The sequence below is a fragment of the Chiloscyllium plagiosum genome, chromosome 2 (genome assembly GCF_004010195.1).
Source record: "Chiloscyllium plagiosum isolate BGI_BamShark_2017 chromosome 2, ASM401019v2, whole genome shotgun sequence".
NCBI classification, from domain to species: Eukaryota; Metazoa; Chordata; class Chondrichthyes; order Orectolobiformes; family Hemiscylliidae; genus Chiloscyllium; species Chiloscyllium plagiosum.
In genome coordinates this window covers 119,473,610-119,498,379 of record NC_057711.1, presented here as the reverse complement: position 1 = coordinate 119,498,379, position 24,770 = coordinate 119,473,610, and the positions used below count along the sequence as shown (strand labels likewise).

The 24,770-nt window shown below is 36.8% G+C and overlaps 1 protein-coding gene across 2 annotated transcripts; it reads right to left on the bottom strand.

The window, feature by feature from the left end:
• c9orf72 (C9orf72-SMCR8 complex subunit) lies at positions 1-22,091 on the bottom strand. 2 transcript variants are annotated; one of them, XM_043717473.1, is made up of 9 exons: positions 21,734-22,091; positions 17,852-17,883; positions 16,797-16,861; positions 14,094-14,166; positions 8,725-8,841; positions 6,310-6,545; positions 3,673-3,730; positions 3,293-3,402; positions 1-399 (listed from the first exon to the last, which is right to left on the bottom strand). In XM_043717473.1, exons 1-9 carry the CDS (start codon positions 21,846-21,848, stop codon positions 213-215), a joined length of 993 nt encoding a protein of 330 aa, XP_043573408.1. In that variant the 5' UTR covers positions 21,849-22,091; the 3' UTR covers positions 1-212. The 2 variants fall into 2 exon arrangements, with proteins under 2 accessions (XP_043573408.1, XP_043573418.1); XM_043717483.1 differs by lacking the exon at positions 17,852-17,883 and having other exon boundaries at positions 21,734-21,849.
• Positions 22,092-24,770: the final 2,679 nt, after the last annotated feature.

Genomic DNA, 24,770 nt, shown 5'->3' with positions numbered 1-24,770 from the left:
TTCCCACCACAATTTGGATTATTAGATTTGATGCTATTAGGTTTTATTTATTGACTGCTGTTCCATGGTTGTGTCAAATACAAACATTGTAAACTATTTGGTTTGACATTAATTTCAATACATGCATTATCATAATTACACCGTCATGTTAATTAGCTATCTGCAATAAGTAGACACACAATTATTCATAATGTGAAATGCAATACACGTCTCTATAGTGACATTAATACATCACGTTCTTGTACACTTGTGTAGAATGATTTTCCAAAAATAAATGAATGTAAGCCTGGTTTTAATTTCTCAGCTATAGCCATGATAATAGCCAAGTCACCTTCCACTGTAAGATCAAGGTCAGTTTTCAGATTGCGCAAGGATTTAAATGGCTTCTTTCCCTTCTGGCTAAAGAAATAAACAAAAAAAAACATCAAAATAAAACATCAGAATTTTGTCAGACATTGCCATTCAGGTCATCATGCCTGTATCAGTTATCAAAGAGTGCTATTTAGTCTCATGTCACTGCCCTTTTGTAAATAGTTTCTACGTCTTTTTTTAATAATTTATGATGCATTAGGCCTAAACTAATATTTCTGGCAGAACAATTCAAGTCCTAACAATCTATCTTAAAAATTCAAGTAGCAGTTTGCAGTCTTTTTTATTGCAATGACTGTACATTTATACCCTCCTGTCATATACTAAAATACTAACCAGTATTGTGCCTACTTATGTTATAACCACAAAACTTTAAGCACTTTTAAATGATCTACTTGAACTTTAGTGTCAACAAGTTTCAACTGTGGTACAATCAATGCATTTCCTAGTTTGTCCTATACATTTTGTACTGTTCCCTATTCATAAAACAAACAAACTGTATTATCATAATTTTATCAGCTTATGTTCCAGCTTTTCCGAATATCTGAATTCGGAAACATCTCTGATCTTTATCTGCATTCATGTTTAACTATTTGGCACATATGTCCTCACTTGAATCATCTTACAATACCTTTGGAAGTTAAGGCATGGAAACTGGATTTACGTGATTTAATTTATTCTGCCTCTACAGCAAGTTATAAAGGTATGCATTACTTTTGATTAAATGCATTATTTGCCTTCATCAAGGGCGTTCTTAATATATACCCAAATACTCTCACTCAACTTAAAATTAAATCACTGGATTTAAGGTACTCGGTATGATTTGTAATTCTCTACTTAAAAAGAGGAAAATAACTATAATACTCAGCGATATTTCAATCAGGATGCATGTAGTCACTATACCCAAAGAAAAGGAAACTTTTTTTATTGCCGTAACCAGGTGCACTTCTAATATCACCATCTGAGAGAATTGATTAAATATTCAATTTCAAGGAAAATAACAGTAAGCCAAGGATCATTCAAGGTAGTTATTTAGAAGTGTAATCCCCCAAGTATTTCATAACATAAACAATTGTAAAAAATATTTTTACTTATTGAAGATTTGACTTTTGGCAATGGCTATTGAATGGGGATACCTGCTCAAGTACCTGCCACACAATACAAGTAACAAAATATGTTACTGCTTGAAATAGTTGTTGGCAGTTATAACTGACTAGAATATAAAATATAGTCAGTTAGTAAAAAGTGCTAAAATCACTGGCTAATATTTAGCCAAAAGAATTAATGAACAATTTTATATTTAGAGAAAGAGGAAGAATTGCAGCCCATCCGGCTAGTCCCATAATCAAATATCCCCATGAACAATTCATTCAAATATATAATTTTCCATGCCGTCTGTTTTCCTGACTAAACAATGAGAAGTGTTTGCCAATAAAATATTTATTTATTAATAAATGATAAATATGATTAAATCCTAAAAGCTTACATGAGGATCATTATACTTCTGTAGCTATGATGTCATAGCGTCAAACTTATTCAGAAGTTTAAGCAGAATGCATATTGCTGGTACTCTAATAAATCTGATTCAAATGATAAAGTTAACATTTAGTATGCCGTTAACGATTTCAGAATTGTAATATTTTGATGTATACAATTACTTTTAAATGAAAAGTAATATGTAGAGAAGTACAGAACTAGTTGGTCTATAGTTTGAGACAATATTAATATTTTAAACTGATAAAGAATTCATGCCATCAATTTTAGATTAAGCTGACTGGTTTCTTCATTATCAGATTATCTTTAAGTAATTCTCAATGGCAAGGAAATGACACAAGTATTAATGTAGCAAACAAAATTATGGAAGAGAGGGACTGCATTTACATTTACATCAAGTTATCACTTAAATTTGTTTGTGTTTCTTAAAATTGCGATTAAGTGAAACAACACTGTGAATCACAGGTTCCTATAGAAATCAATGTTAAAACTGCAGCTAGGTTCCTTTCGGGCATTCACTGGCCAGAAATAAAACTATGTACAGGTTTAAGTACCAACTCTTAATGTGCACTACTGTCTATTCCCAGTTGAAATAGCTTTCAAAATAAAACATATCACTAAACATAAAAGAAACATTTGAGTACTTCAGACCTTTATTAACTTTAAAACATTAACTTGATGGTGTTAAGTTCCTCAACACCTACAATGTGTTGTTCCTCAATGCCTACATTTATAAACAAAACCTCTTTTTTTTGGAAAAGTACTACAATATAAAGACAAATACTGTATATAAAATGTTAACATTACATTCACCTGAAGAAGCATTAATTAACTAGGATCCATCTAGTGGCAGCATTGGTCAGTACAAGTCCAGAACTACCTGCACCAATGAACATGTGCTACTAGGATTTCAGGGCATCTTCAAAATGGGACCCAGGAGCAGAGTTGCAAGTCTCCTGCGGTGGCAACGGTCACCGAGACTTTAAAGATAAGAATTGGCAGCAGGAGGAGGAGGCAGGAGCAGCAGATGGGGTGAAGAAGGTCTAATGGTAGGTGCAGGAATGAGAGGAAGACCATTGAGCAAGATTGTTCCAAATGACATGAAACTTTAAAAGTAAAATGGAGGGTGGAAATGGAAGTCAGACAAAAAACTTTGCAGAAGCAAAGAAAAAATGGTTTTGGAGAGTATGCAAGCCTCAGAACAGGTGGTCTGCAAAACAATGTTAAAGTGAAACACAACAATAAAGAAATATATTGTTGCTATTTTAGTAAACGACACTCAAGTCAACTTCAAATTAAGTCTTACTGTAAAATATTTAGGAGGGCAGTTACTAAGAAAGACATTTAGATAAGTAGAGATATTTTCGAAATTCAATAGATCTTATGATTTTAAAATAACAATAAAATCAGAAAATAAATTTTTGCATACGTTTCATCCTCTATGTATTTTATCACTGTTTGAGCTTTTCTGTGAAGAACAAGGAGAAACTGTGACAGAAAAATGCTTCTGAGGGACAAGCCAGATTTGAGCTGAAAAATCTGTGAAAGAGAAATTTTGAAATCATAATTTTACTCAGCCAGTTTTAAAATTTTCAAAATATTAGATTTATATGAATACTTTGAAAATGCTATTTTACTGAGTTTTCCTTTTCTAAATGTTATAAACTATATTCTAGATAATACTGTACCAAAAATGTCTTCATGATCAAATAGGAGAACCAATCTTCCACAAAAGTATTAAGAAACTATTATACAAAGGCATCAGTGAAAATTGTTCACTATTAACATTTTATTTCCAATATTTCATACCTGATCTAAAAACGACTTTACCAATGTATCTCGATACATCATGTCCTGGAAAATATTCCTGAAACAATTTATTGAAATGCGATTCAAACATGAATACAAATTAGAGAAACAAATTTATAATAGAAAACATAATTTACATAAAAATCAAGTGATTTGTGCAAGGATTACATTATTGATTGTTTACTCCAAAACTCAAATTTGAAATTAATCTGGGACTAAACCGTGGGCGGCACGGTGGCACAGTGCGCCAGAGACCCGGGTTCAATTCCCGCCTCAGGCGACTGACTGTGTGGAGTTTGCACATTCTCCCCATGTCTGCGTGGGTTTCCTCCGGGTGCTCCGGTTTCCTCCCACAGTCACAAAGATGTGCAGGTCAGGTGAATTGGCCATGCTAAGTTGCCCGTAGTGTTAGGTAAGGGGTAAATGTAGGGGTATGGGTGGGTTGCGCTTCGGCGGGGCGGTGTGGACTTGTTGGGCCGAAGGGCCTGTTTCCACACTGTTAGTAATCTAATCTAATCTAAATTACTTTAAAGTGCAGTATTCCGCAACCATTTAGGGAAAAAGAAACCACAAAATTCAATTACTTAAAACTGAATTTATTAATATAGATATTTACTGACAGTTATTCTCACCTACACCTAGGAAGGTATGAGGTCGTTCATAAGTTAGGATAGAGGCCATCAACCTAGCTCAATCCATATGATTGGCTGACAACTTGACAGTCTGTTACTACACATTTACAGTTACAATGTTTTCCTGTACTTCATTAATTTGAGAGTGAGGGGTGTCAATCATGTCCAAGTTGGAATTACTTGGAGAAATATTTAATAATAAATACTAAACGTTCTAGGCTGATGAATTATGACCACAATTCTCCACACATATTCCTGTATCAATGTTTACAATAAGCGGGATACAGAAATTAGAAGCTGGATTTGTTTTCATGAACCATAAATAACCAAAGTGTGCTATATGGACTAAGCTATGAACAGACTGCAAAATAATTCTTCAAGCCAAGAAACTATAAGAATTCAGAGGAAATTATAGGAATTTCAAATTTTTAATATTTTAGTTTTACATCTTGTTAAAAATATATATACTGATGACAGGGCATTTATCCAAAAATCTCAAGGTACGAAGTTTTAACCATCTTTTATTTGAAAACAGTAGTGTAAATCACTCCTAATTAGGCAAGTCTCCACAATAGATTTTATTCGTTTTTTTTAAAACACACAGGATTTCACAAGTATCTGGAATATATCGTGAAAAGAGGTGGGTAATCAATATAGTTAGGTCGCTGTGAAGGGTATTCTTCATTATGTTTGAACCGTGCATACAATGAAATCTTGGTATTAGTGGCAACATTGGTTTGTGACATCAGTATATGATCCAAGAACTGAGACTTTAACAATTTTGGTCCATGCCAGAGCCACTCAGCTCCTGACCTCATTATAACATTGGTCCAAACATGGGTAAAAGAGATGATGTACAGATGTGAGATGACCTACAGGTGTGAGATGACAGAGACTGCCCTTGACAGCAAGGCAGCTTTTGAATGAGTATAGCATCAACTGAGTTAATGGAAATCAGGTAAAGTTATTTGGGTTGGTGAAGTCGATCACCACAGTTCAAGGAAATCAATAAAGGCCAAAATCCTGGAACTCCTTTCCTAACAACATTCTAGGTGTCCCTACCTTGCAAAGGCTGCAACAAACCAAGAAGGCTGCTCATTGCCACCCTCTCCAGGGAAAATGCAATGGATAATAAATGCATTTCATTATAGTGATGTCCACATCTCATGGAAGAAAATAAGTTATGAAACAATACAGAAATTATCTTTAAGTAGGGTATCTCATTCGCCCAGATTTCATTAATAACTTGCAAACTAAGAAGTAATAGCTCTTCATGGTTTTGATTTCTGAATTATCCAGCATAAATAAAGTCTGAAAAAAGTCTTAATACTTTTGTACAAAGTACAATATATTGAGATTTCTAAGCTGTGGCCATTCCAAAATTTTGAAACTTTCTTTTCAAGGTGTCCAGATAACAGAATCCATAATACCACACTTAATTCCTAATCTTATTAATAAATGATGCAAGTAAATTTCTATTTTCCCCTCACCATGAATAGCATTCACGAAGCAATAAATATGCAATTTAAGTAATCAGTAAACATATTCAGCATACTATCTTCTCACCAACAGAAAACATGATGCTTTGAATTGCGATAGCATCTTGCTTCACTCCTAGTACTTGATCTGGCAAGGTAATATAAAGCCAAGACTAAAAGGATGGAAATAAAATCTTCTCCTTTGATAAATTTATTAATGAGAATTACTGTTTGCTTTTTATCACTTCCACTTTCACTGCTAGCCTGGGTTTTTCAAAATATTGACAAAAATATTAAATTTCAGGTCAGATAACTAAATTGTTAACATATTCTGGTGGAAAATACAATTTATATATTTAATATAACATTATGACAAAACACCTAGCTTTGCAGAATGTAACTACCAAATACTGAATGTTATTCCAATGTCTCTGCTCTAAATATAGTTCAGCTCTTAGATTCCACACGAATGAACATAATGTATGTATATTTTTGTTGTTTAAAAAAACCTATTTTCAAATACCTACAGATCAGGAGTGAAACTCTCATCCATATGAATTACAGTATCAGGGATCACATCTTCTTCTGATGCAGTCTTTTGAAGTTTGTGAAGTTCCTGGCTCATGTAACTCTGCTGGTTATAAATGTGTTCATGGCACGGGGCCATCTGCTTCACTGTATTCACGTCAACATCAATGTGTGTGGTTGGGTATGGAGCATACATAATTTGACGGAAAGGCAGCACAAAGCTACCGGTAGCATCCTGAGAACATTAAAGTTCACATTTATTGTAATTAGAAACTTCAATTCTAAGTAATTGCTTTTAGTAATGATTAAAGGCAAACTCTGTACGGTGGGACAATTGAGGAACAGTGAGGACTTTCAAAGCCATTTTTCATAGTGCTCAGCAAAAGTATATACCAGTGAAAAGAAAGGACTGTACGAAAAGAGATAATCAGCCATGGATAACTAAGAAAATAAAGGAGAGTATCAAATTGAAAGCAAATGCATACAAAGTGGCAAATACTAATGGGAAACTTTAAAGGTCAATAAAAAGCCATGAGAAAAAAGCTATAAAGAAAGGTAAGATGGATTGAGAGTAAACTAGCTAAGAGTACAAAAACAGATAGCAAAACTTTCTATAAAATATATAAAATGAAAGAATGGCTATGGTAAACATTGCTCCTTTACAGGATAAGAAGGGGGATTTAATAATGGGAAATGAGGAAACGGCCAAGGTGTTTAACAGGTATTTTGTATCGGTCTTCACAGTGGAAGACACAAATAACATGACAAGGAGGCTACAGCAGATGAAGACCTATAAACAATCATTATCGTTAAAGTAGTAACATTGGTCAAACTAATGGGGCTAAAGATGGACAAGTCTACTGATCCTGGTGGGATGTATCCCAAGCTACTCAAAGAGATGGTGGGGGATATAGCAAATGTGCTCGTGGTAATTTACCAAAATCCACTGGACTCTGGCAATTCCAGCAGATTGAAAAACAGCAAATATAAACGTCATCCTTTAATAAAAAGGAGGAAGACAAGACGGGTAACTATAGGTATGTTACTTAACTTCTGTAGTGGGGAAAATGTTGGATCTATAGTCACGGAAGAACTAGCAAGACATCTAGATAGAACTTATCCCATCGGGCAGACACAGAATGGGTTCATGAAACTGATTTATTGGAATGCTTTGAGGACATTTATGAGCACGGAGGACAACAGGGGAACCGGTGGATGTGGTGTATCTAGATTTCATGCATTCGACAAGGTGCTACACAAAAGGCTGCTGCATAAGATAAAGGTGTGTTACAGGCATTACAAATAATGTATTAGCATGGATAGTAGATTGGTTAACTAAGAGAAAGCAAAGAGTGAGGATAAATGGGTGTTTTTCGGGTTGGCAATCAGTGGCTAGTGATGCGCCTCAGGGATCAGTGTGGGTCTGCAATTGTTTACAATTTACATACATGATTTAGAGTTGGGGACCAAGTGTAGTGTGTCAGAATTCACAGATGACTCCAAAATGAGTGGTCAAGCAAAGTGTGCAGAGGACGCAAAATCTGCAGAGGGATAAACATAGATTAAGTAAGTGGGCAAGGGTCTGGCAGATGGAATACAATGTTGGTTAAATTTTGGTAGTAATAGCAATAAAATGGCCTATTATTTAATGGTGAAAATCTGCAGCATGCTGCTGTACAGAGGCTACCTCATTGAATGTTTTTAAAGCAAAGATAGATTTTTGAACAGTATTGAATGACAGAGCAGGCTCGACAGGCCAGATGGCCTTTTCCTTCTCCTATTTTGTTCTTATCAGTGTAATGAACACTGTAATTTAAAGTAAGCAATCAGCTCTCAATAATTACAAATGTGATCGGAGTAAGAAAACGCTGAATGAACTAAGAGCCTCTTAAAGTCCATCAATTCCTAGGCAGTAGGGCAATTACTACTGAGCAAAGCTCTGCCAAAATATTCAGAAGTTCTTTGTTCATGCAGGAAAAGTAATAGAGCACAGGTTATCACAGGTGACATCGAGGAAAACAAAAATTGAACATTAAACAGGGAGAAAGTAAGGACTGCAGATGCTGGAGATCAGAGTCAAAAAAATGGCGCTGGAAAAGCACAGCTAGTCAGGCAGCATCTGAGGAGCAGGGCAGTCGATGTTTCGCGCATTAGCTCTTCATCATGAAAGTGATGACATTCCTGATGAAGAGCTCATGCTTGTAACGTTGTTTCTCCTGCTCCTCCGATACTCCCTGACCGGCTGTGCTTTTCCAGTATCACACTTTTTGACAACACAATAAACTACCTACAGGCCAGAGGATGGTCCTTGCTAATATAAGGAAGGAATTAAAAAATGTAATGGAGAAAAAGGAAATTAAAACTTGCAGGCATGAAGAAATAAATTTTGATTATCTCTACGAACATAATCTTACCTTTAAAAGGCCCTGAACAAAAAGACCTGAATCATATTTGAAAGAACTACTAGCATTAGCAAGTCGTGAGCATTTTCGTTCATTTGGAGTTAAGAAAAGGCACAATGTTCGAACCATCTGTCAATACAGAGAAATAGTTAACAGATCATATACAAATCTTCTGATTAACCTGTTACATCCAAATGGATTAAGTGGTGATACAGTTGCTTGCCCTGTTCGCACAAAGGTCCCAGGCCACTGCATCAAAATGACCTTTCAAATCACAATAATCTCCAGTTAAAAAATGCCTTGGTAAGTCTGTGGCTAAGTGTAAATAGTAATGAATAATGTTGTTCAAGAAACTGAAATGCTGAAAGCTAAGTCCAGTACGTGGTGGACAACAAAAACTGCATTCTGAAATAATAGTAATAATAATTTGATTTCTAGAAGGAGTTGGATATATCACTTTGGGCTAAAGGATCAAAGGGTATGGGGGAAAAGCTGAACAGGTGTTTGAGTTGGATGATCATCTGCAATCATAGTGAATGGTGGAGCAGGCACCAAGGGCTGAACGGTCTGCTTCTCCTTTTCTCTTTGTTTCTGTGTAATCGGATATATTATTCTGCAGTCTTTTCTCTATGCTAAATTTTGTTATTGTTTTCTTGTGCTGTAAAATATCTACTCCTATAATGTTAAACTCTGGCTAACAAAATAAAAGATGGCAGTAAAATGAAATTGAACATTTACTCGAAGATAAAGGTAATATTTTACATAATGTGTACACTGACTGGAATGAATTATTATTCAGAGGGTTACTGATATTAATAGCATGCTGTATTGCACAAAGACAAAGATTACCACAAGTTTTAAATCGTAAAGCAGCAAGTTAAACCAAAAGTGAGTCAACTTTTCTTTTTTATTTCCTTAATTAAAAGTTGCTCCAATTATTCGGATTATTAAAACTGAAATAATGCAAAAATGCTTCCACTGTTAAACAAATTACTTGATATACTAGATATTTTATTTTTTTTCAATCAATAAGATACTTAGAATAAATAATAGGATTGAATACTTAAATACACTCTAGAACTATAGTTGTTATAAAACTTCAAATATTTATTTTATCCAGCAAGTTATGTTACAACCCCTGTCCTTTTTGTATTGGTGTCTAAAACCTTATTTTGTTGCCCAGTGATATCACGCCCTCGCCAGAAACACAAGCATGGATAAAAGACTGCCTAACCTACAAGAAACAGAGTTGGGATAAATGGGTCATATTCAGGTGAGCAAACCGTAGCGAAGTAACTTTGGGATCAGTGCTGGGCTACAACTATTTACAATCGATATTAATGAATCAGATGAGCAGACTAAATGTATTGTAACTAAGTTTTCTAATTAAACAAACAAAGATAGATAGGAAAGCAAATTATACAGAGGATATGAGAAGTCTACAAAGGAACATGGGCAGGTTAAGCAATTGAGCAAAAAGAAAGGGCGATGGAGTGTAAGATGGAAAAATGTGAAATTGTCCACTTCGGCAGGAAAAACAGAAAAGCAAGACCAAAAGACACAGGAGCAGAAATTAGGCCATTCATCCCATCGAGTCTGCTTCACCATTCAATCATGGCTGATAGGTTTCTCAACCCCATTCTCCCCGTAACCCTTAATGCCCTTGATACTCAAGAACCCATCTATCTCAGTCTTAAATACACTCAATGACCTGACCTCCACAGCCTTCTGTGGCAATGAATTCCATAGATTCACCACTCTCTGACTGAAGCTTGCTCTCATCATCTCTGTTCTAAAGGATCTTCCCTTTACTCTAAGGCTGTGACCTCGGGTCCTAGTCTCTCCTATCAATGGAGGCATCTTCCCAACATCTACTGTGTCTAAGCCATTCAGTATTCTCTATGTTTCAATTAATTTCCCCTCATCCTTCTAAACTCCATCGAATATAGGTAAAATCAATGACTGCAGATGCTGGAAACCAGATTCTGGATTAGTGGTGCTGGAAGATCACAGCAGTTTAGGCAGCATCCGAGGAGCAGTAAAATCGACGTTTTGGGCAAAAGCCCTTCATCAGGAATACAGGTCCCCTTTCCCCACCTCACTCCAGTTCCAAACTTCCAGCTCAGCACTGTCCCCATGACTTGCCCTACCTGCCTATCTTCTTTTCCACCTATCCACTCCACCATCACCCCCCTCCCCCACTCACCTATTATACTCTATGCTACTTTCTCCCCACCCCCACTTATCTCCTCTCACTTATTTCTCCACCCTTCAGGCACTCTGCCTGTATTCCTGATGAAGGGCTTTTGCCCAAAACGTCGATTTTACTGCTCCTCGGATGCTGCCTGAACTGCTGTGCTCTTCCAGCACCACTAATCCAGAATCCATCGAATATAGGCCCAGAGTCCTCAAATGTTCCTCTTTTATTAAGCTTTTCATTCCTGGGACCATTCTTGTGAACCTCCTTCAACACACTCAAGGGCCAGTGCATCCTTCCTGAGAATATGGAGCCCAGAACTGTACACAACACTCCAAATATGGCCTGACTAGAGCGTTATAGAGCCTCAGATGTACATCCCTGCTTTTGTACTCAAGTCCTCTCAAAATAAATGCAATTATTGCATTTGCCTTCCTAACTACTGACTCAATCTGCAAGTTTACCTTGAGAGAATCCTGGACTAAAACTCCCATGTCTCTGCACTTCAGACTTCTGAATTTTCTTCCCAATTAGAAAATAGTCCATGCCCCTATTCTTCCTACCAAAGTGCATGACCTCAACTTTCCAATATTCTATTCCATCTGCCACTTCTTGCCCACTCTCCTAACCTGTCAAAATCCTTCTTCAGCCTCCCCGCTTCCTCAATGCTACCTGTCCCTCTACCCATCTTTGTATCATCTGTAAAGTTAGCCAGAAATCCCTCAGTTCCTGCAACTAGATTGTTAAAGTATAAAGTGAAAAGTTGTGGTCCTAATACTGAGCCTTGCAGAACACCAGTCTTTGGCTGCTATACTGAAAAAAATGGTTTCATCCCCACTCTCTGCTTTCTGCCAGACAGCCAGGCTTCTATCCATGTTAGCATCTTGCCTCTAACATCATAGACCCTTACCTTACTCAGTAGCCTTCCTGTAGCACCTTGTCAAAGGCCTTCTTGAAGTCCAAGTAGATAACATCCATTGGCTCTCCTTGGTTTAACCTGCTTGTTACTTCCTCAAAGAATTCTAGAAGCTTTGTCAGGCAATGACCTCCCCTTGATGAAACCATGCTGACTTTGCCCTAATTTACCATTCACTTCCAAGTATTCAGAAATCTTATCCTTCATAATAGATCCTCCAGGCTCTTACCCATGACCAAGATTAGGCTAATCAGTTTGTCATTTTCTGTCTTTTGCCTTACCCCCTTTTTTAAATAGGGGTGTCACGTTAGCGATTTTCCAGTCCTCTGGCAGCCTCCTTGATTCTAGCAATTTCTGAAAGATCACCACTTACACGCCCATTATGTCTTCAGCTGTCTCCCTAGAACTCTCGGGTGTAGTCCAACTGGTCCAAGTGATTTATCCACCTTCAGGCCATTCACATTTTCTAGCACTTTCTCCTTGGTGATGGCCACCATACTCAGCTCTGCCCCTTCACTCTTTTAAATTTTTGGGATATTACTCATGTCTTCCACTGTGAAGACTGACAAAGTATTATTCCGTTCCTCAGCCATTTCCTTGTTTCCCACCACTATCTCTCCAGCATCATTTTTCAGCAGTCCAATGTCCACTTTTGGCTCTCTTTTGCCCTTTATATATCTAAAGAAACTCTTACAGTCTTCCTTTATATTACTGGCTAGCTCACCCTCCTATTTGATCTTCTTCCTTTTTTTTCCCCTCTTTTTGTCTTTGTAAGCTTCACAATTCTATCCCAGTATGTATAGAAACTAGTGATAGTGGATCATATCATTTGGTGGCCAGTTGGTGTTCATGTATCCTGGTGGCAAGTTTCCTGCTAGTTTGTCCGATGTAGTTTTTTTTTTTTTAACAGTTCTTGCATGGTATCTTGTAAATGATGTAAGTTTTGCTGGTGGTATCTATTGGATCCTTTTAGGTCCATTAGTCGCTGTTTAAGTGTATTGGTAGGTTTGTGGGCTACCATGATGCCAAGGGGTCTGAGTAGTCTGGAAGTCATTTCTGATATGTCTTTGATGTAAGGTAAAGTAATGTGGCTGTAGTTTTAGGTTGCGTTGTGTCTGCTTGTTTGGGTTTGTTTCTGAGGAATTAGCGGATTGTGTTTATTGGGTACCCGTTTTTCTTGAAAACGTTGTATAGATATTTTTCTTCTGTTTTTTTCTTTAAGAAACATAACATCAAACTAGCAGGAAACTTGCCACCAGGATACATGAACACCAACTAGCCACCAAAGACATGACCCACTATCACTAGTTTCTATAGTGGACAAAGAAGGACACCACTCTGACCGGGAAAACACACTCATCCTAGGACAGGCAAAACAAAGACACACAACAGAATTTTTAGAGGCATGGCATTCTAACCAGAACTCAATCAATAAACACATTTATTTAGATCATATCTATCTTCCCTTTAAAAAAAAACAGAAATGACATCACCCACCTTAAGAAACCAAGACCTATAAATGAAGAGGCGGGACATACCACTAGTACTTCACCAGAGACTCTCTCTGATGATGTTACCTAGTATGGTGACGAAATGTCTGAAAACAAACCTCAAGCTCAGCGAGCTAACTTACATACTTATCAACCTGAGCTACAAATCTTCTCAAAATCACTGAGGATTTGTGTTAGATTGTAGATAGGAAGTGGAAATGTCGAGACAGAGAGTGATGGGTGCATCTGCAAGCCAAGTTGGTGTCAGATTGATTGCAGGTGTAGGTTTGGCAAGGCACTGTGACACGAATTTGAGTTAGATATACATCAGGATGTACTTGAATGTGTTGTGCAACTCACTTTTCCTGATTTGATCAGTTCACTAAAATCAGAGAACTATAAGCCGGAGAGGACACCACACATCTGGAGCGAACCTCTACAATCTCCAGTAACATCTCAATTTTTGCAACAGGTCCTTCCTCCCATTGGCCAGGAGAAAGATCTCCCTGCTCACCTTTATATAGTGGAAGACTGGCACTAAGAAAATATCAGTGAAGCAACGTACTGCCTGAAGAGATTGAGAACCTATCGTAGTAATTTATTTCTCAGCTGAAATAGTGGACCTTCCAAACAGAAGTATGCTTTTCATTTTGAAAAACAATACTGAATTACAAAAGTAAAGGCCAGAAAGAGTCAGTTAAGAACAAGAGAATGAAAATGTCACCATCTCAACAAAAAATTGTTAAAAACAAATTCTGGGTTGAAAGGAAACAAATACCTTATTCACTTTTTCTGGATTGCTTCCTATGACAACCGAACACCCACATGTCTGCAAGTGAGAGCTAATGGCCCTGCAAATCAAACAAAATATTCCCATCATTCAAAGAGAATACATCCCCAATATGCAATTGTAACAGGATTTAACGCTTAGCTTGATATCTAAAAGGGCTGATATGATTTTACACCAGAATTTACACCAGATGTCAGGTTGTATAAGTCACAGACAACTGGAATCCATGGAAACCTTTGCTGGCACATACTAAAGACACCAACTTAGCAATCCAGGCACCTAAATTTCACTGTGAGCAGACCAATAGTCTGGCTGTTGCATGACTAACATCGTAGCTTTCCCTGCCTCAGTGTGGCTTCCTCATTTGTGTAATCAGCCATTTCTTCAGCAGGAAACTAATCAACAGTATTCATCTTTGCAGGTGTGAAAGTAGTAACAGAAAGCTACGTGTGGCACTGGCCAAGAACATACAATTTGACTGCTCCCAGAGTCACAGACCAGCCGAGGACCACATGAGCAATGATTCCTTGGGCACGATGGAATTCAGCTATGGTGCTGATGTCCCTAGCTCTCTCAGACTGATTAGCCACATTGGTTACAAACTTGATATATTGGCTGTCACTCCTGAAAAGGGTATCAAGTTCTTACACAATTGCAGTGCTACCCTTTGATTGTGAGTTAGTGCATATGTCCTGGAAAAAGCCCAAAGTGTAGAAATTCAGAACAATTATGATCTTGAAAGCTACCAACCCTGGATGGCTCACCCACTTAATTAAAGCAGACCCCTGCTGCCACCATGTCACACGGAACTGTCACATTGCCCAAGGATAGATAAAGTAGTCAGAAATGCTAGCACCTGCAGGAAGGTTGCTGGCTATTAGTATACCTGCTGCCAGACCTGCTGATGTTTTCTAGCATTTCTTTTTGGAATAAGAACTGGTTAGCAGACAAGAAACAAAGAGTAGGGATAAATTGGTCTTCTTCTGAGTGGCAGGAAGTGACTAGTAGGGCACCACAGGGATCAGTGCTTGAACCACAACTACTACAATATATATTAATAATTTACATGAGGTACCAAAATGTAATATCACCATTTTGGCAGATGAAAAAGCTAGGGAGCATGATGTGAATTGAGAGGAAGATACAGGGAATGCTTCAGTGTGATTTAGACAAGTTAAGTGGATGAATAAATGCATGGCAGATAAAGTATACAATGTGGATAAATGTGAAGTTATCCACTTTGATGGCAAAAACAGACAAGCAGATTATCCAAGTGGCAATAGTTTGGGAAAGGAAGAGTCGCAATGAGACCTGAAAATAAACATGTAGATGCAACATGTGAAAGAGAAAGCTAATGGTATGTTGGCCTTGACAGCGAGAGGATTCGAGTACAGGAGCAGGGACTTCTTGCTACAATTGTACAGAACCTTGGTGAGACCACACTGGGATACTTTGTGGTATTTGGTCTCCTTATCGGAGGACAGATGTTTTGGCTGTATGGAAAAGTATGACAAAGGTTCACAAGACGGATTCCTGTGACAACAGGATTGACGTACGAAGAGAAATTGGATTGATTAAATGCCCTTCAGTTCAGAAGGACGAGGGAAGGCTCTCATAGAAACCCAAAACATTCTAATAGGACTAAACTGGGTAAATGTAGGAAGGATGTTCCCGATGACCAGGGAATTCAGAACCAGGGGTCACTGTTTAAGGATATGGGGTAGGCCATTTATGACTGATATAATGAGAAATTCTTCGCCAAGAGTGGTGAGCCTATGGAATTATCTTCTACAGAAAGCGATCGAGGCCAAATCATTTGAATGTTTTCAAAAAGGAGTCAGATATGGTTCTTTATAATAAAGAGATCAAAGGCTTTAGATCAGAGATGAAGAGGAATTTCTTCATCCAGAGAGTGGTGAATCAGAGATTCATTGTTGCAGAAGGCGGTGGAGGGCGAGTTATATACTGTCTTTAAGACAGAGATACATAGTTTCTTCATTAGTAAGGGAATCAGGGGTTATGGGAGAAGGCAGAATGGGGTTGAGAAACATATCAGTCACGATCAAATGGCAGAGCTGACTCAGTGGGCTGAATGACCTAATTCTGCTCCTATATCTTATGATCTTATGGGTATGGGGAGGAAGTGGGAACTGGGTATGGAGTTTGATGGTCAGCCATGGCCCATACTGTATGGCAGTGCAAGCTCAGAGGGCTGAATGACCAACTCTTGCTCCTATTTTCCATGTTTCTTTGTCTCCACAGGTAGTGGTGGAGTGTCAGGAGTAGCTCTGAGGTGTCAGGTCTGGAGCAGGAGATTCTTAGATCAGAGAGTGTGAGTCGTAAGAGGAACGGAGCCAGCGTAGTTGGGAGTGTGGGGATTGGGGACAATTTATTAGTTACTCAAGAGTTACACTAGATTTTTAATTGTCTTAACTTTTCTTGACCAATTAAGTACTTAACTACACCAGAACACTCCAAACTCTCAGCTTTAAATGGATACTTTCAGGGGTTCCAAGCATAGGGATAACTGCTAATCCAGAGGGTCTCACATGCACAACTCTCATCTACAGTATAGAAATGAAATTGGGGCCAGAGTTCTTTAACAAATAAGTACAGGTGTACTACAATGCTAAAGGACAAATGACTGCAAATAAAACTGAGCTCTCATATTACATGCAAATAAACACTCACTTGTGCAGAAAATCTTCACGGCAGCTGTCACCAATATCATCATCATTCAAAAGGGTATCCTTAATCTGAATCAAATTAAAATTCAATTTAATATTACACTCACATTCTGAACCAGGTAGCAACAGTATGAACACCACTCCAAACTTCTGAATATAAAACAAAAGATTAAGTGAGGGGAAACAAAGAGAAACTGAGACTTCCGATTGCAAAAATAAATCAATATGAACTCAAATGATTATTATAGTCATGTAACAGAGAAAGGCCCTCAGCCTGTTGCATCGGCTCAACCAATCTACACTAATCCCACTTTTCAGCTCTTGGCCCATAATCCTGAGTGTCATGACACATTTCAAGTGCTCATCCATTAACTAAGAATTAAGATGGAAATTGTGAAACATTTTAATTTACTACTTTTGTTACTATCTATTGTCAATTTTCATGTACTTTAAAGTGGAAATGCATGGGGATCATTAAAACAAATTTTTTGCCATTTTACAGAAATTGAAAGGGAAACAGATGAGACAATCTGATAAAGGGGAAATTTGAAAGTTAAAAATATTGAGCCCTACTAATTCCATGTCAACTAATTTTATATTTTAATGCGGGCAAAAGTAACAAATGCCTGCCCCTTACCATGAGGTTTGAATTCTTGATTATGATTGTGAAATAAGATTAATGGAAATATAAAACACAGTAAAGAAAAAACAAAGATAGTTTGCTGTTCAGAATTAATCAAGTAGCGTTCAAATAAAATGCAGATCATGTAGAAATAAAGTTCCAGTCTAAGCAATTAAAATAGACAAATTAAAATAGCTAAGAGAAAAGTAGCTTTTAATTTTGTGAAAATATACATTAACTAATTGTTACTAGAAATGCAAGTTGAATGAAAACAAGGAACTGGAAAGCAAATTACAAGCTTTTGGGTAGGCATAATAAAATTAAATTATGCTCACACTGTTGAATATGTAAGGAGTCTTAAAGATGGAATCTTTGAAAATTTGTAATGGTAATTGTAAGCTATTTGCACTGCAAAATGCTTTAGGATATTTTCTTACCATTGAATGGTGTGGTAGAATATTCATCAGAGCTTACATGAAAGAAAATAGCAGTTAGTAACAAAATGCTTGTAGAAAATACTGCATCCAAATAAATAACATAATATGAAATAAATACAGAATAATGAAATGAAGTAGTTTGGGTGTAATCTACATTGTATATTTTATGCTTAATGGCTATATTGCAACCAAAATGCAATTACTCATCCACTACTGTAAATCAGTAAATGTATTGTAGTCAGATAACAAGCCAAACTCATGTAGGTAACACCTCTGAAGGATGGTGAAGGAAAAGGATGTACGCCTAGTGTTCAAATGTTGTAATGTATACAACTAGGTGACACAAAAAGCAGAATTTGATTTCAGGAAATTTATTAATGGCAGAAAATTGAGTTTTATCCTGGGTGATTATGTCAACAGAAATGGGAACATCAACATGCAATGTCACAGAATGGCAAGACATTGCCTCAGACTTCATACTTACTCAGAGCAGCAAGTCAAAGCAAGGTGCTGTGAAATCTCTCTCAAAAGACCAGAAAAGCCTTCTACCAGTTCACCAGTTTCAAGACAGACTAAAAATTTATAAAACTTCTCCTCATTTTTTTCCAACCTCATATCCAGCTCCAAAAATACTCTAAATTTTGATTCTTCATCTAGACTCTTCAGTAGTCCCCAACTGATACTTTGAAAATTGTACATCTCTCACTCTACTATCTGCCTCAAGTGATAGCATTTTACACGAATCATGAATTTATAGGCTTCAAGGCCAACTCCAGACACTTGAGCATTTTGTTTAAGGTCGTATGATTACAGATGCATCTTTCACACGTGAAGTCAAACCAAAAATCAGTTTAACCTTCATCCAACATCAATAAAAATAATTGTCGGACACTATTACAATATTGCTGTACACAGATGTGTTGTCCCAGTTACATCATTATAACAATCACACCTTAGAAGTGCTTCATTGGTTATGAAGTCCATAGGATGTTCTGAAATTGGGAAAAGCATACATAAAAGCACATTGCAGAATACGACCAGAATCATTTGCCAAGCTGGGTTAGAATCTCTTGCTACTTGAAACACTGTTTGCTTACTGGAAACTTCTGGAGTATTAGCATATTCAAAACTCTCTAAACCTTTATGTCTTCTCATTGTAATCTTTCCTCCTGTTTCTCTGTTACCTGTTCCTGATTCAAGCATCTCACCATTTTTCATCCTTCTACTCTTGCTAGGTTTATATCTGTTTTCGCTCAAATGAATCCCTATCCTCAATGATTTAAATTTCCATCTTAATTTGCATTAATTCCTCCAATTTCTCTGGTGGGTGAAGTTGAACAAGAAAGACGATCAGTTTATCTGCCTAAACATAAGAAGAAGCCCCAGTACCTGAAATGGACATCTAGTTAGAAGGATCACAATGTGTGCATATCATGAAGGGAAATATTTAAACTCCCCGAAGAAGCCCAAGAAAGTTCATTTATGCATAATTGCTTCAGTTCCACAGTGACAAGTTATTTCTATCTTGTATAATACAATAACCAAGTGAGACAATGCATCATTATACTTATGTAAATTTAATGATGTCATCAGTACTGCGGACCAACGAATAACCAAAAAGATGCATCAATCTCTGTTGAACATTTAAAAGGTAAACAGTTAAGTTTCCTAAAATCAGTAAATAACTCAATGAATTGTTCACCTTTAATTTCTCCAAGAGAGGCATTCAGATTTTATAAATAACGCAAAATCAAAATTTCACCAAACACTCTCATTAAATATTAAACAGCTGGAACATTTAAATGACCAGTTCTAATCACACTGCTCATCAATTGTTGAAAAATGCCATTTACCTACATTTTACAACTCCCACTAATCTTATGTCAGAAAAGTAGTCACTTTCTCTTTATTCTTTTACCATTGGTACTTGAGTAATAGTCAGTCTCAGGTAAAAGACAACCCCCTATTTTTGGCCAAAAAATCTGGAATTTTTCATGTATCTCATGTAAAAGGCAACTCTAGTTCTTCACAGAAAACAGATCAACATTTACGAGTCAGTGTACCAGTCGTCCTGCTCCATGTCATCCAGTCTACCAGCTGTTGTGCTCCACTCCCGGTTTCATAATTGCCCTAATTCATTGTATTTTTTCTCTTTATTCACTTAGAGATCAGTTGGGCTTCTGTTAATGATACAATATGAATTTTGATGAGCATGAATTTCAGCCACTTAAAATTAGTATCCATGTAATAGTTGACCCTATAAATTTAACCTTAAGTAGTCAAAAAATGTGACTATTACTCGAGTATATACAATAATTCATTCACAGGAGATCACTGACAAAGTCCAGTCTTTATTGCCAAAGCTTAATTGTTGAGAAGTGTTACAACACAGCTAAACCCTTCTGCACCAAGAAGCTCACCTCGCACCATAATCTGTTAAATTTCAAGAGGCAAAAAACCATCCCAGATCTCACTATTTAAAGTAAAAATGAACAATATTATTCTTTAATTCCAAAAGAGAACATTAAACAACTATTTACAACTCCTTTCTCTTAAACCTATCTTTTACTTCCCACTCTACAATACTGGTCTGATAAATTCCCTCTTAAATTTATGGCAAATTAATTTGAAACCCAGTTGTTGTTTTCGGATGTCGAACTTCTTCTGTAGACTTCTCTAGGTCAGCTTTGGTCTTCTCTACGCAAATTTTTTATGGACAAGTACCTTTTAGAGAGCTATTCTGCTGGCAGTCTTTACTAGTGAGTGCTCTTTACTGTTCTCCCCCTAACTGTTCAAAATGTCCGGTTTTATATCCCAAAACATTGGATCATTTCATCAGTTAATGTCATCCCAAGCAGTAAAATTTGATTGGATTTTGATATCTGGGCATAATTTAAACTGATTGGCTGAATTTGAATTTGTTTATGTACCATGGCAACACCTCACCAGATATTTGTGTCAGCCAAATGTTACATTTTAAAATTATTCAGTACACTCTGTGCTTTCAGTCCATGCCAGCTTCCTCTCTCTTTTAAAGGCACAGTACACCTACACCTTCATAACAGAATAAAGCGATGAATCACCTTGAATGTAACTGGTTGGTTTGCTAAACCATTTCAGAGGACAGACAGCAATCTCGCGCATCATAGCACACACAGGCCAGGCCACATAACAGCAGCAAACATCCTCCCTTGAAGGATCAAACTAGATGGTATTTTACAACAATCCAGCTGTTTAATGGGAAAAAATACTGATACTAGGTTTTTATTCTAGGTTTAATTACATTTATAGGCCATTGTGGGATTCATATTCTCATCCCAAAACTGTTTTCTAGGCCTCCGGATTACTAGTTCAGGATAATCACTACTTAACTGCACCTTATCCTTCTCTATTATTTGATTCATCTACAAGGTTACAATATTTCCCGGACAGAACTACTTCAAAAAATTCTAAACGAGATTTGATTCAACAGTGAGTGACCAGTGAATATTAATAGGTGAAATCAAGTAACCGAGAAGCCAAGATTTAGGCATCTTATTTTTCATTGCATCTAACATATAATATATTTCCTTACTATTTATTTAAAGATAAGCATAAGGTATGAACCTCTAGCCTCGGAGATAAAAGGGTTTTATAGTTAAATTTTATAATGACACTTCCTGTATTAGCAGGACTGTTATGTGCAAGTGCAATGTGCAACTCAATTGTTAAAATTTTCCAATTTTCCAGAGATGCTAGGTATTTTATATTGCATTGACACATTATATTAATGAGCATTGTGACTTAACAAGATTCTGAAATGTGAAAACATTTGAACAAATGACATGTTTCAACACAAACTACATTCCATTTCCTCCTTGTGAGTATCAAGCACAAACTTACTTGAACTTCTTCTAGAACGCCATGTGTTTTCATGGATGAAAATAATTCCATGACAGGTGTGATCTCGGTTGTTAAGAAAGATATAATGCTTTGTCCCTAAGAAAAAACAGTGCATATAAAAAGTAAGTAGAGCAACAGTGATCTACATGCATGGATATAGCTTCTTAAAATACGATGCTCTAAGATCCACTTCCAGGTTAATTATAGAGAACATGGAGAATAGAGAATACGGTTATGGCTGGGTACACTTATGAGTGTGTTTGCAGACAGTAATGATAGCAAATTGCAATTCACAAAATTAAAAAAGCTCTCCTGATTGGATAAATTAATTGCACTAAGGGCAGTCAAGTAACAAAAACTAGGATGTGCCAGAATAGACCATTGGTCAAAGCTGCATTAGTTTTTCTCAGCCATTATAGCAGGAGAGGCTACAACTAGCCTCCGGTTATGGAAGGGGGAAATAGGAAACCTCATATACATGGGTGTTAGATCATATTTGAGTGTGATGCCAGTATCATTCTTCTTCTAAGGAGAGAAGATTCACCAATTTCTGAAGGTTATTATACATTGCTAGTTTTATTCAATCTCTAGGTTTCCCTAGATTGCTCAAATAGTGAGTGTACTTAAATTGTTTCTCCTTGTCATTTCCTCTCCTGTGTAGGATTGCCAGTTTTAATTTTGTCTCATCCCAATGGTTCATGTGAGACATTGGAGGAGTAACTCTAACCATCAGATCCATGCTTACTTGAATAATAATTTTATCAAATAATTATTTTCCCTAATCAACCACTGCGGTAAATCCAAAGTATCTATGGATGTAGGCCTCATGGTAGGCCATTTAAGACTGAAATGAGAAATTTCTTCACCAAGACAGTAATAAGCATGTGGAATTCTCTGTCACAGAAAGCAGATAAGGCCAAAACAGAATATTTTCAAGAAGTTAGGTATAGTTCTGAGGACTAAATCAATGAGTGTGGGGAGAAAATGGAATCGGGATACTGAGTTGGATGATCGGCCATGGTCATATTGAATGGCAGAACAAGCTCCAAAGACCAAATGACCTACGCTTGACCCAATTTTTTTTAATGTTTTTAAGTTGACAGTGTGTAGAAGCACTACTATACTTTCTTTACAAAATATGGCCACTAGTGAATTTAGAAACATATTCCAATGCTAGTAATCTGTACTTGGCCATGCAAGATAAATAGATGTTTTCATAAACCACTTATGAGAATAAAGTGGTTTATGAAACTATCCACAGATTAAATTATTCATCTGCATTATGATATAGTCAGACATTTCTCGCCAGTTATACATGGAGATAGACCAAGTTCAAATAAAGTAATAAGCAATTTAAAACACTCATTTTTAATGTCCCTAATGTAAAAACATGTCAAACATTTGAAAGACTAGTTTCAGGAGGGCCAAATTTGTAACTGAATTACTATTTCCAAAAATATCTTAAAAATTATACAGAAAATGCTTTATGACCTCCAGCCTAAGAGGAAATAATCATATCATTGTCATGTTAATGAGATTCTATAGCATTTTACAGTGCAATTCCTGAGCTACTTTACAGAGAAAATTCCACAGTATCTGAGAGCAAACAAAACAAATGCCCACAGAGAAATGTGTGAATAGCAGCCAAGATGGTAAGCATTTAGAATCTGTGTGACTTGCTAATTTGGACCAAATAGAACAGCAAGCATAAACCTCATAGAAGCACACTGAGCAGATGCCAGCTAAAGGAAAATCAGCACCAGCCATTTATATTGTTATACGAGATACTGTTTGGCGAAAATACTAATATTTTTTCCCTCTTTCCTCTCCTGTTGGGATTAGCCACTACTAGGGTTTGATTTCATGAGCTCTGAGCACCTTTCGAGTAACTATTCACACAGGAACCTAAAGAACATATGTTGACATGCTGTTCAAGATGGGCAAGTTTGCAATCAAAGTCTAGACTGTTATCCTCCTCCTTCCTTTCTCAAGATGTGGAGCAACAACCATTATATTACAATTATCTACCTTACCCATCTGAATGCATGAGAAATATCCAAGTGTTGTGAATTTGGTTCTATTATGAAAAGTATTTTTTTTAATAAAGAGACAAACTTCAAAATTCTACTTATTTAATGAGGGAAAGAAGCCACAAGATTCCAAAGTTTAAAAAAGAATATTTACTATGCAAAAAACATAACAAAAAACACAAAATCTATCCTAACATCTAACATCAAGAATTAATGAAACTATGTACAGATCCAGCAACTCAAAATTGGACATCTGTAGGTGCTTTGATTCAGAGAAAACATGGCTGACAACCCAGTCAAACATCTTCCCACACCATTCCTATAAACCTTCAATTCCCTTAGTATTTCTCTAATCTTTCCTTATATCTAAAATCCCTCATTCCCGGTATCAGTCTAGCAAATCTCCTTTGAACTCTTTCCAGGGATTAACATTCTTTCTTAAATAAGGTGTCCAAAACTGAACACTATACTCCAAATATGGTCTGACCAATGATTTGTAGAGGTAAAGCATCACTTCCTTCCTTTTACACTCTATGCCTCTATTTATAAACCCAAGCATGCTGTAATCCTTCTTAACTGTACCAACTTACCCCGCCACCTTCAGAGAATAATGCCCATAAATCCTGAGGATCCCTCAAAGCACAAAGACACTGAGGTGCACCTGAGTCTCAGCATTCCTTTGTCCCCTTTCATTTAAAAACATTAAATTTTTAGTTATTCTACCATACACTTCACTATATTGCATCTGCTGTGTCCTCGCGCAGTCATGTATATTGTCTATATATTGTGATGTTCGTTTGGGAAGGAAACCTGCCATCCTTATGGTATTAGAGGTGCGAAATTGGATAAGGAAAAGCACGTCTCTTGATCCTGCTCTACCATTCAATAGAATCAACCATTCTCACATCCCACATTCCTGCCTTTCCCCATTATCCTCGATTACCCTACTGATAAAGAATCTATCTTAGCCTTTAACATACAAAGCTACTCTGCCCTCACAGCTCTCT

Coding starts and splice junctions, on each gene's coding strand:
- c9orf72 (XM_043717473.1), bottom strand. CDS start 21,848: ATGCACTGTTTTTTCTTAGGGACAAAGCATTATATCTTTCTTAACAAC. Junction 16,862..17,851: donor TTCTACCACACCATTCAATG/GTAAGAAAATAT, acceptor AATTTGATTCAG/ATTAAGGATACCCTTTTGAA. Junction 3,403..3,672: donor TAAAGTCGTTTTTAGATCAG/GTATGAAATATT, acceptor TCTCTTTCACAG/ATTTTTCAGCTCAAATCTGG.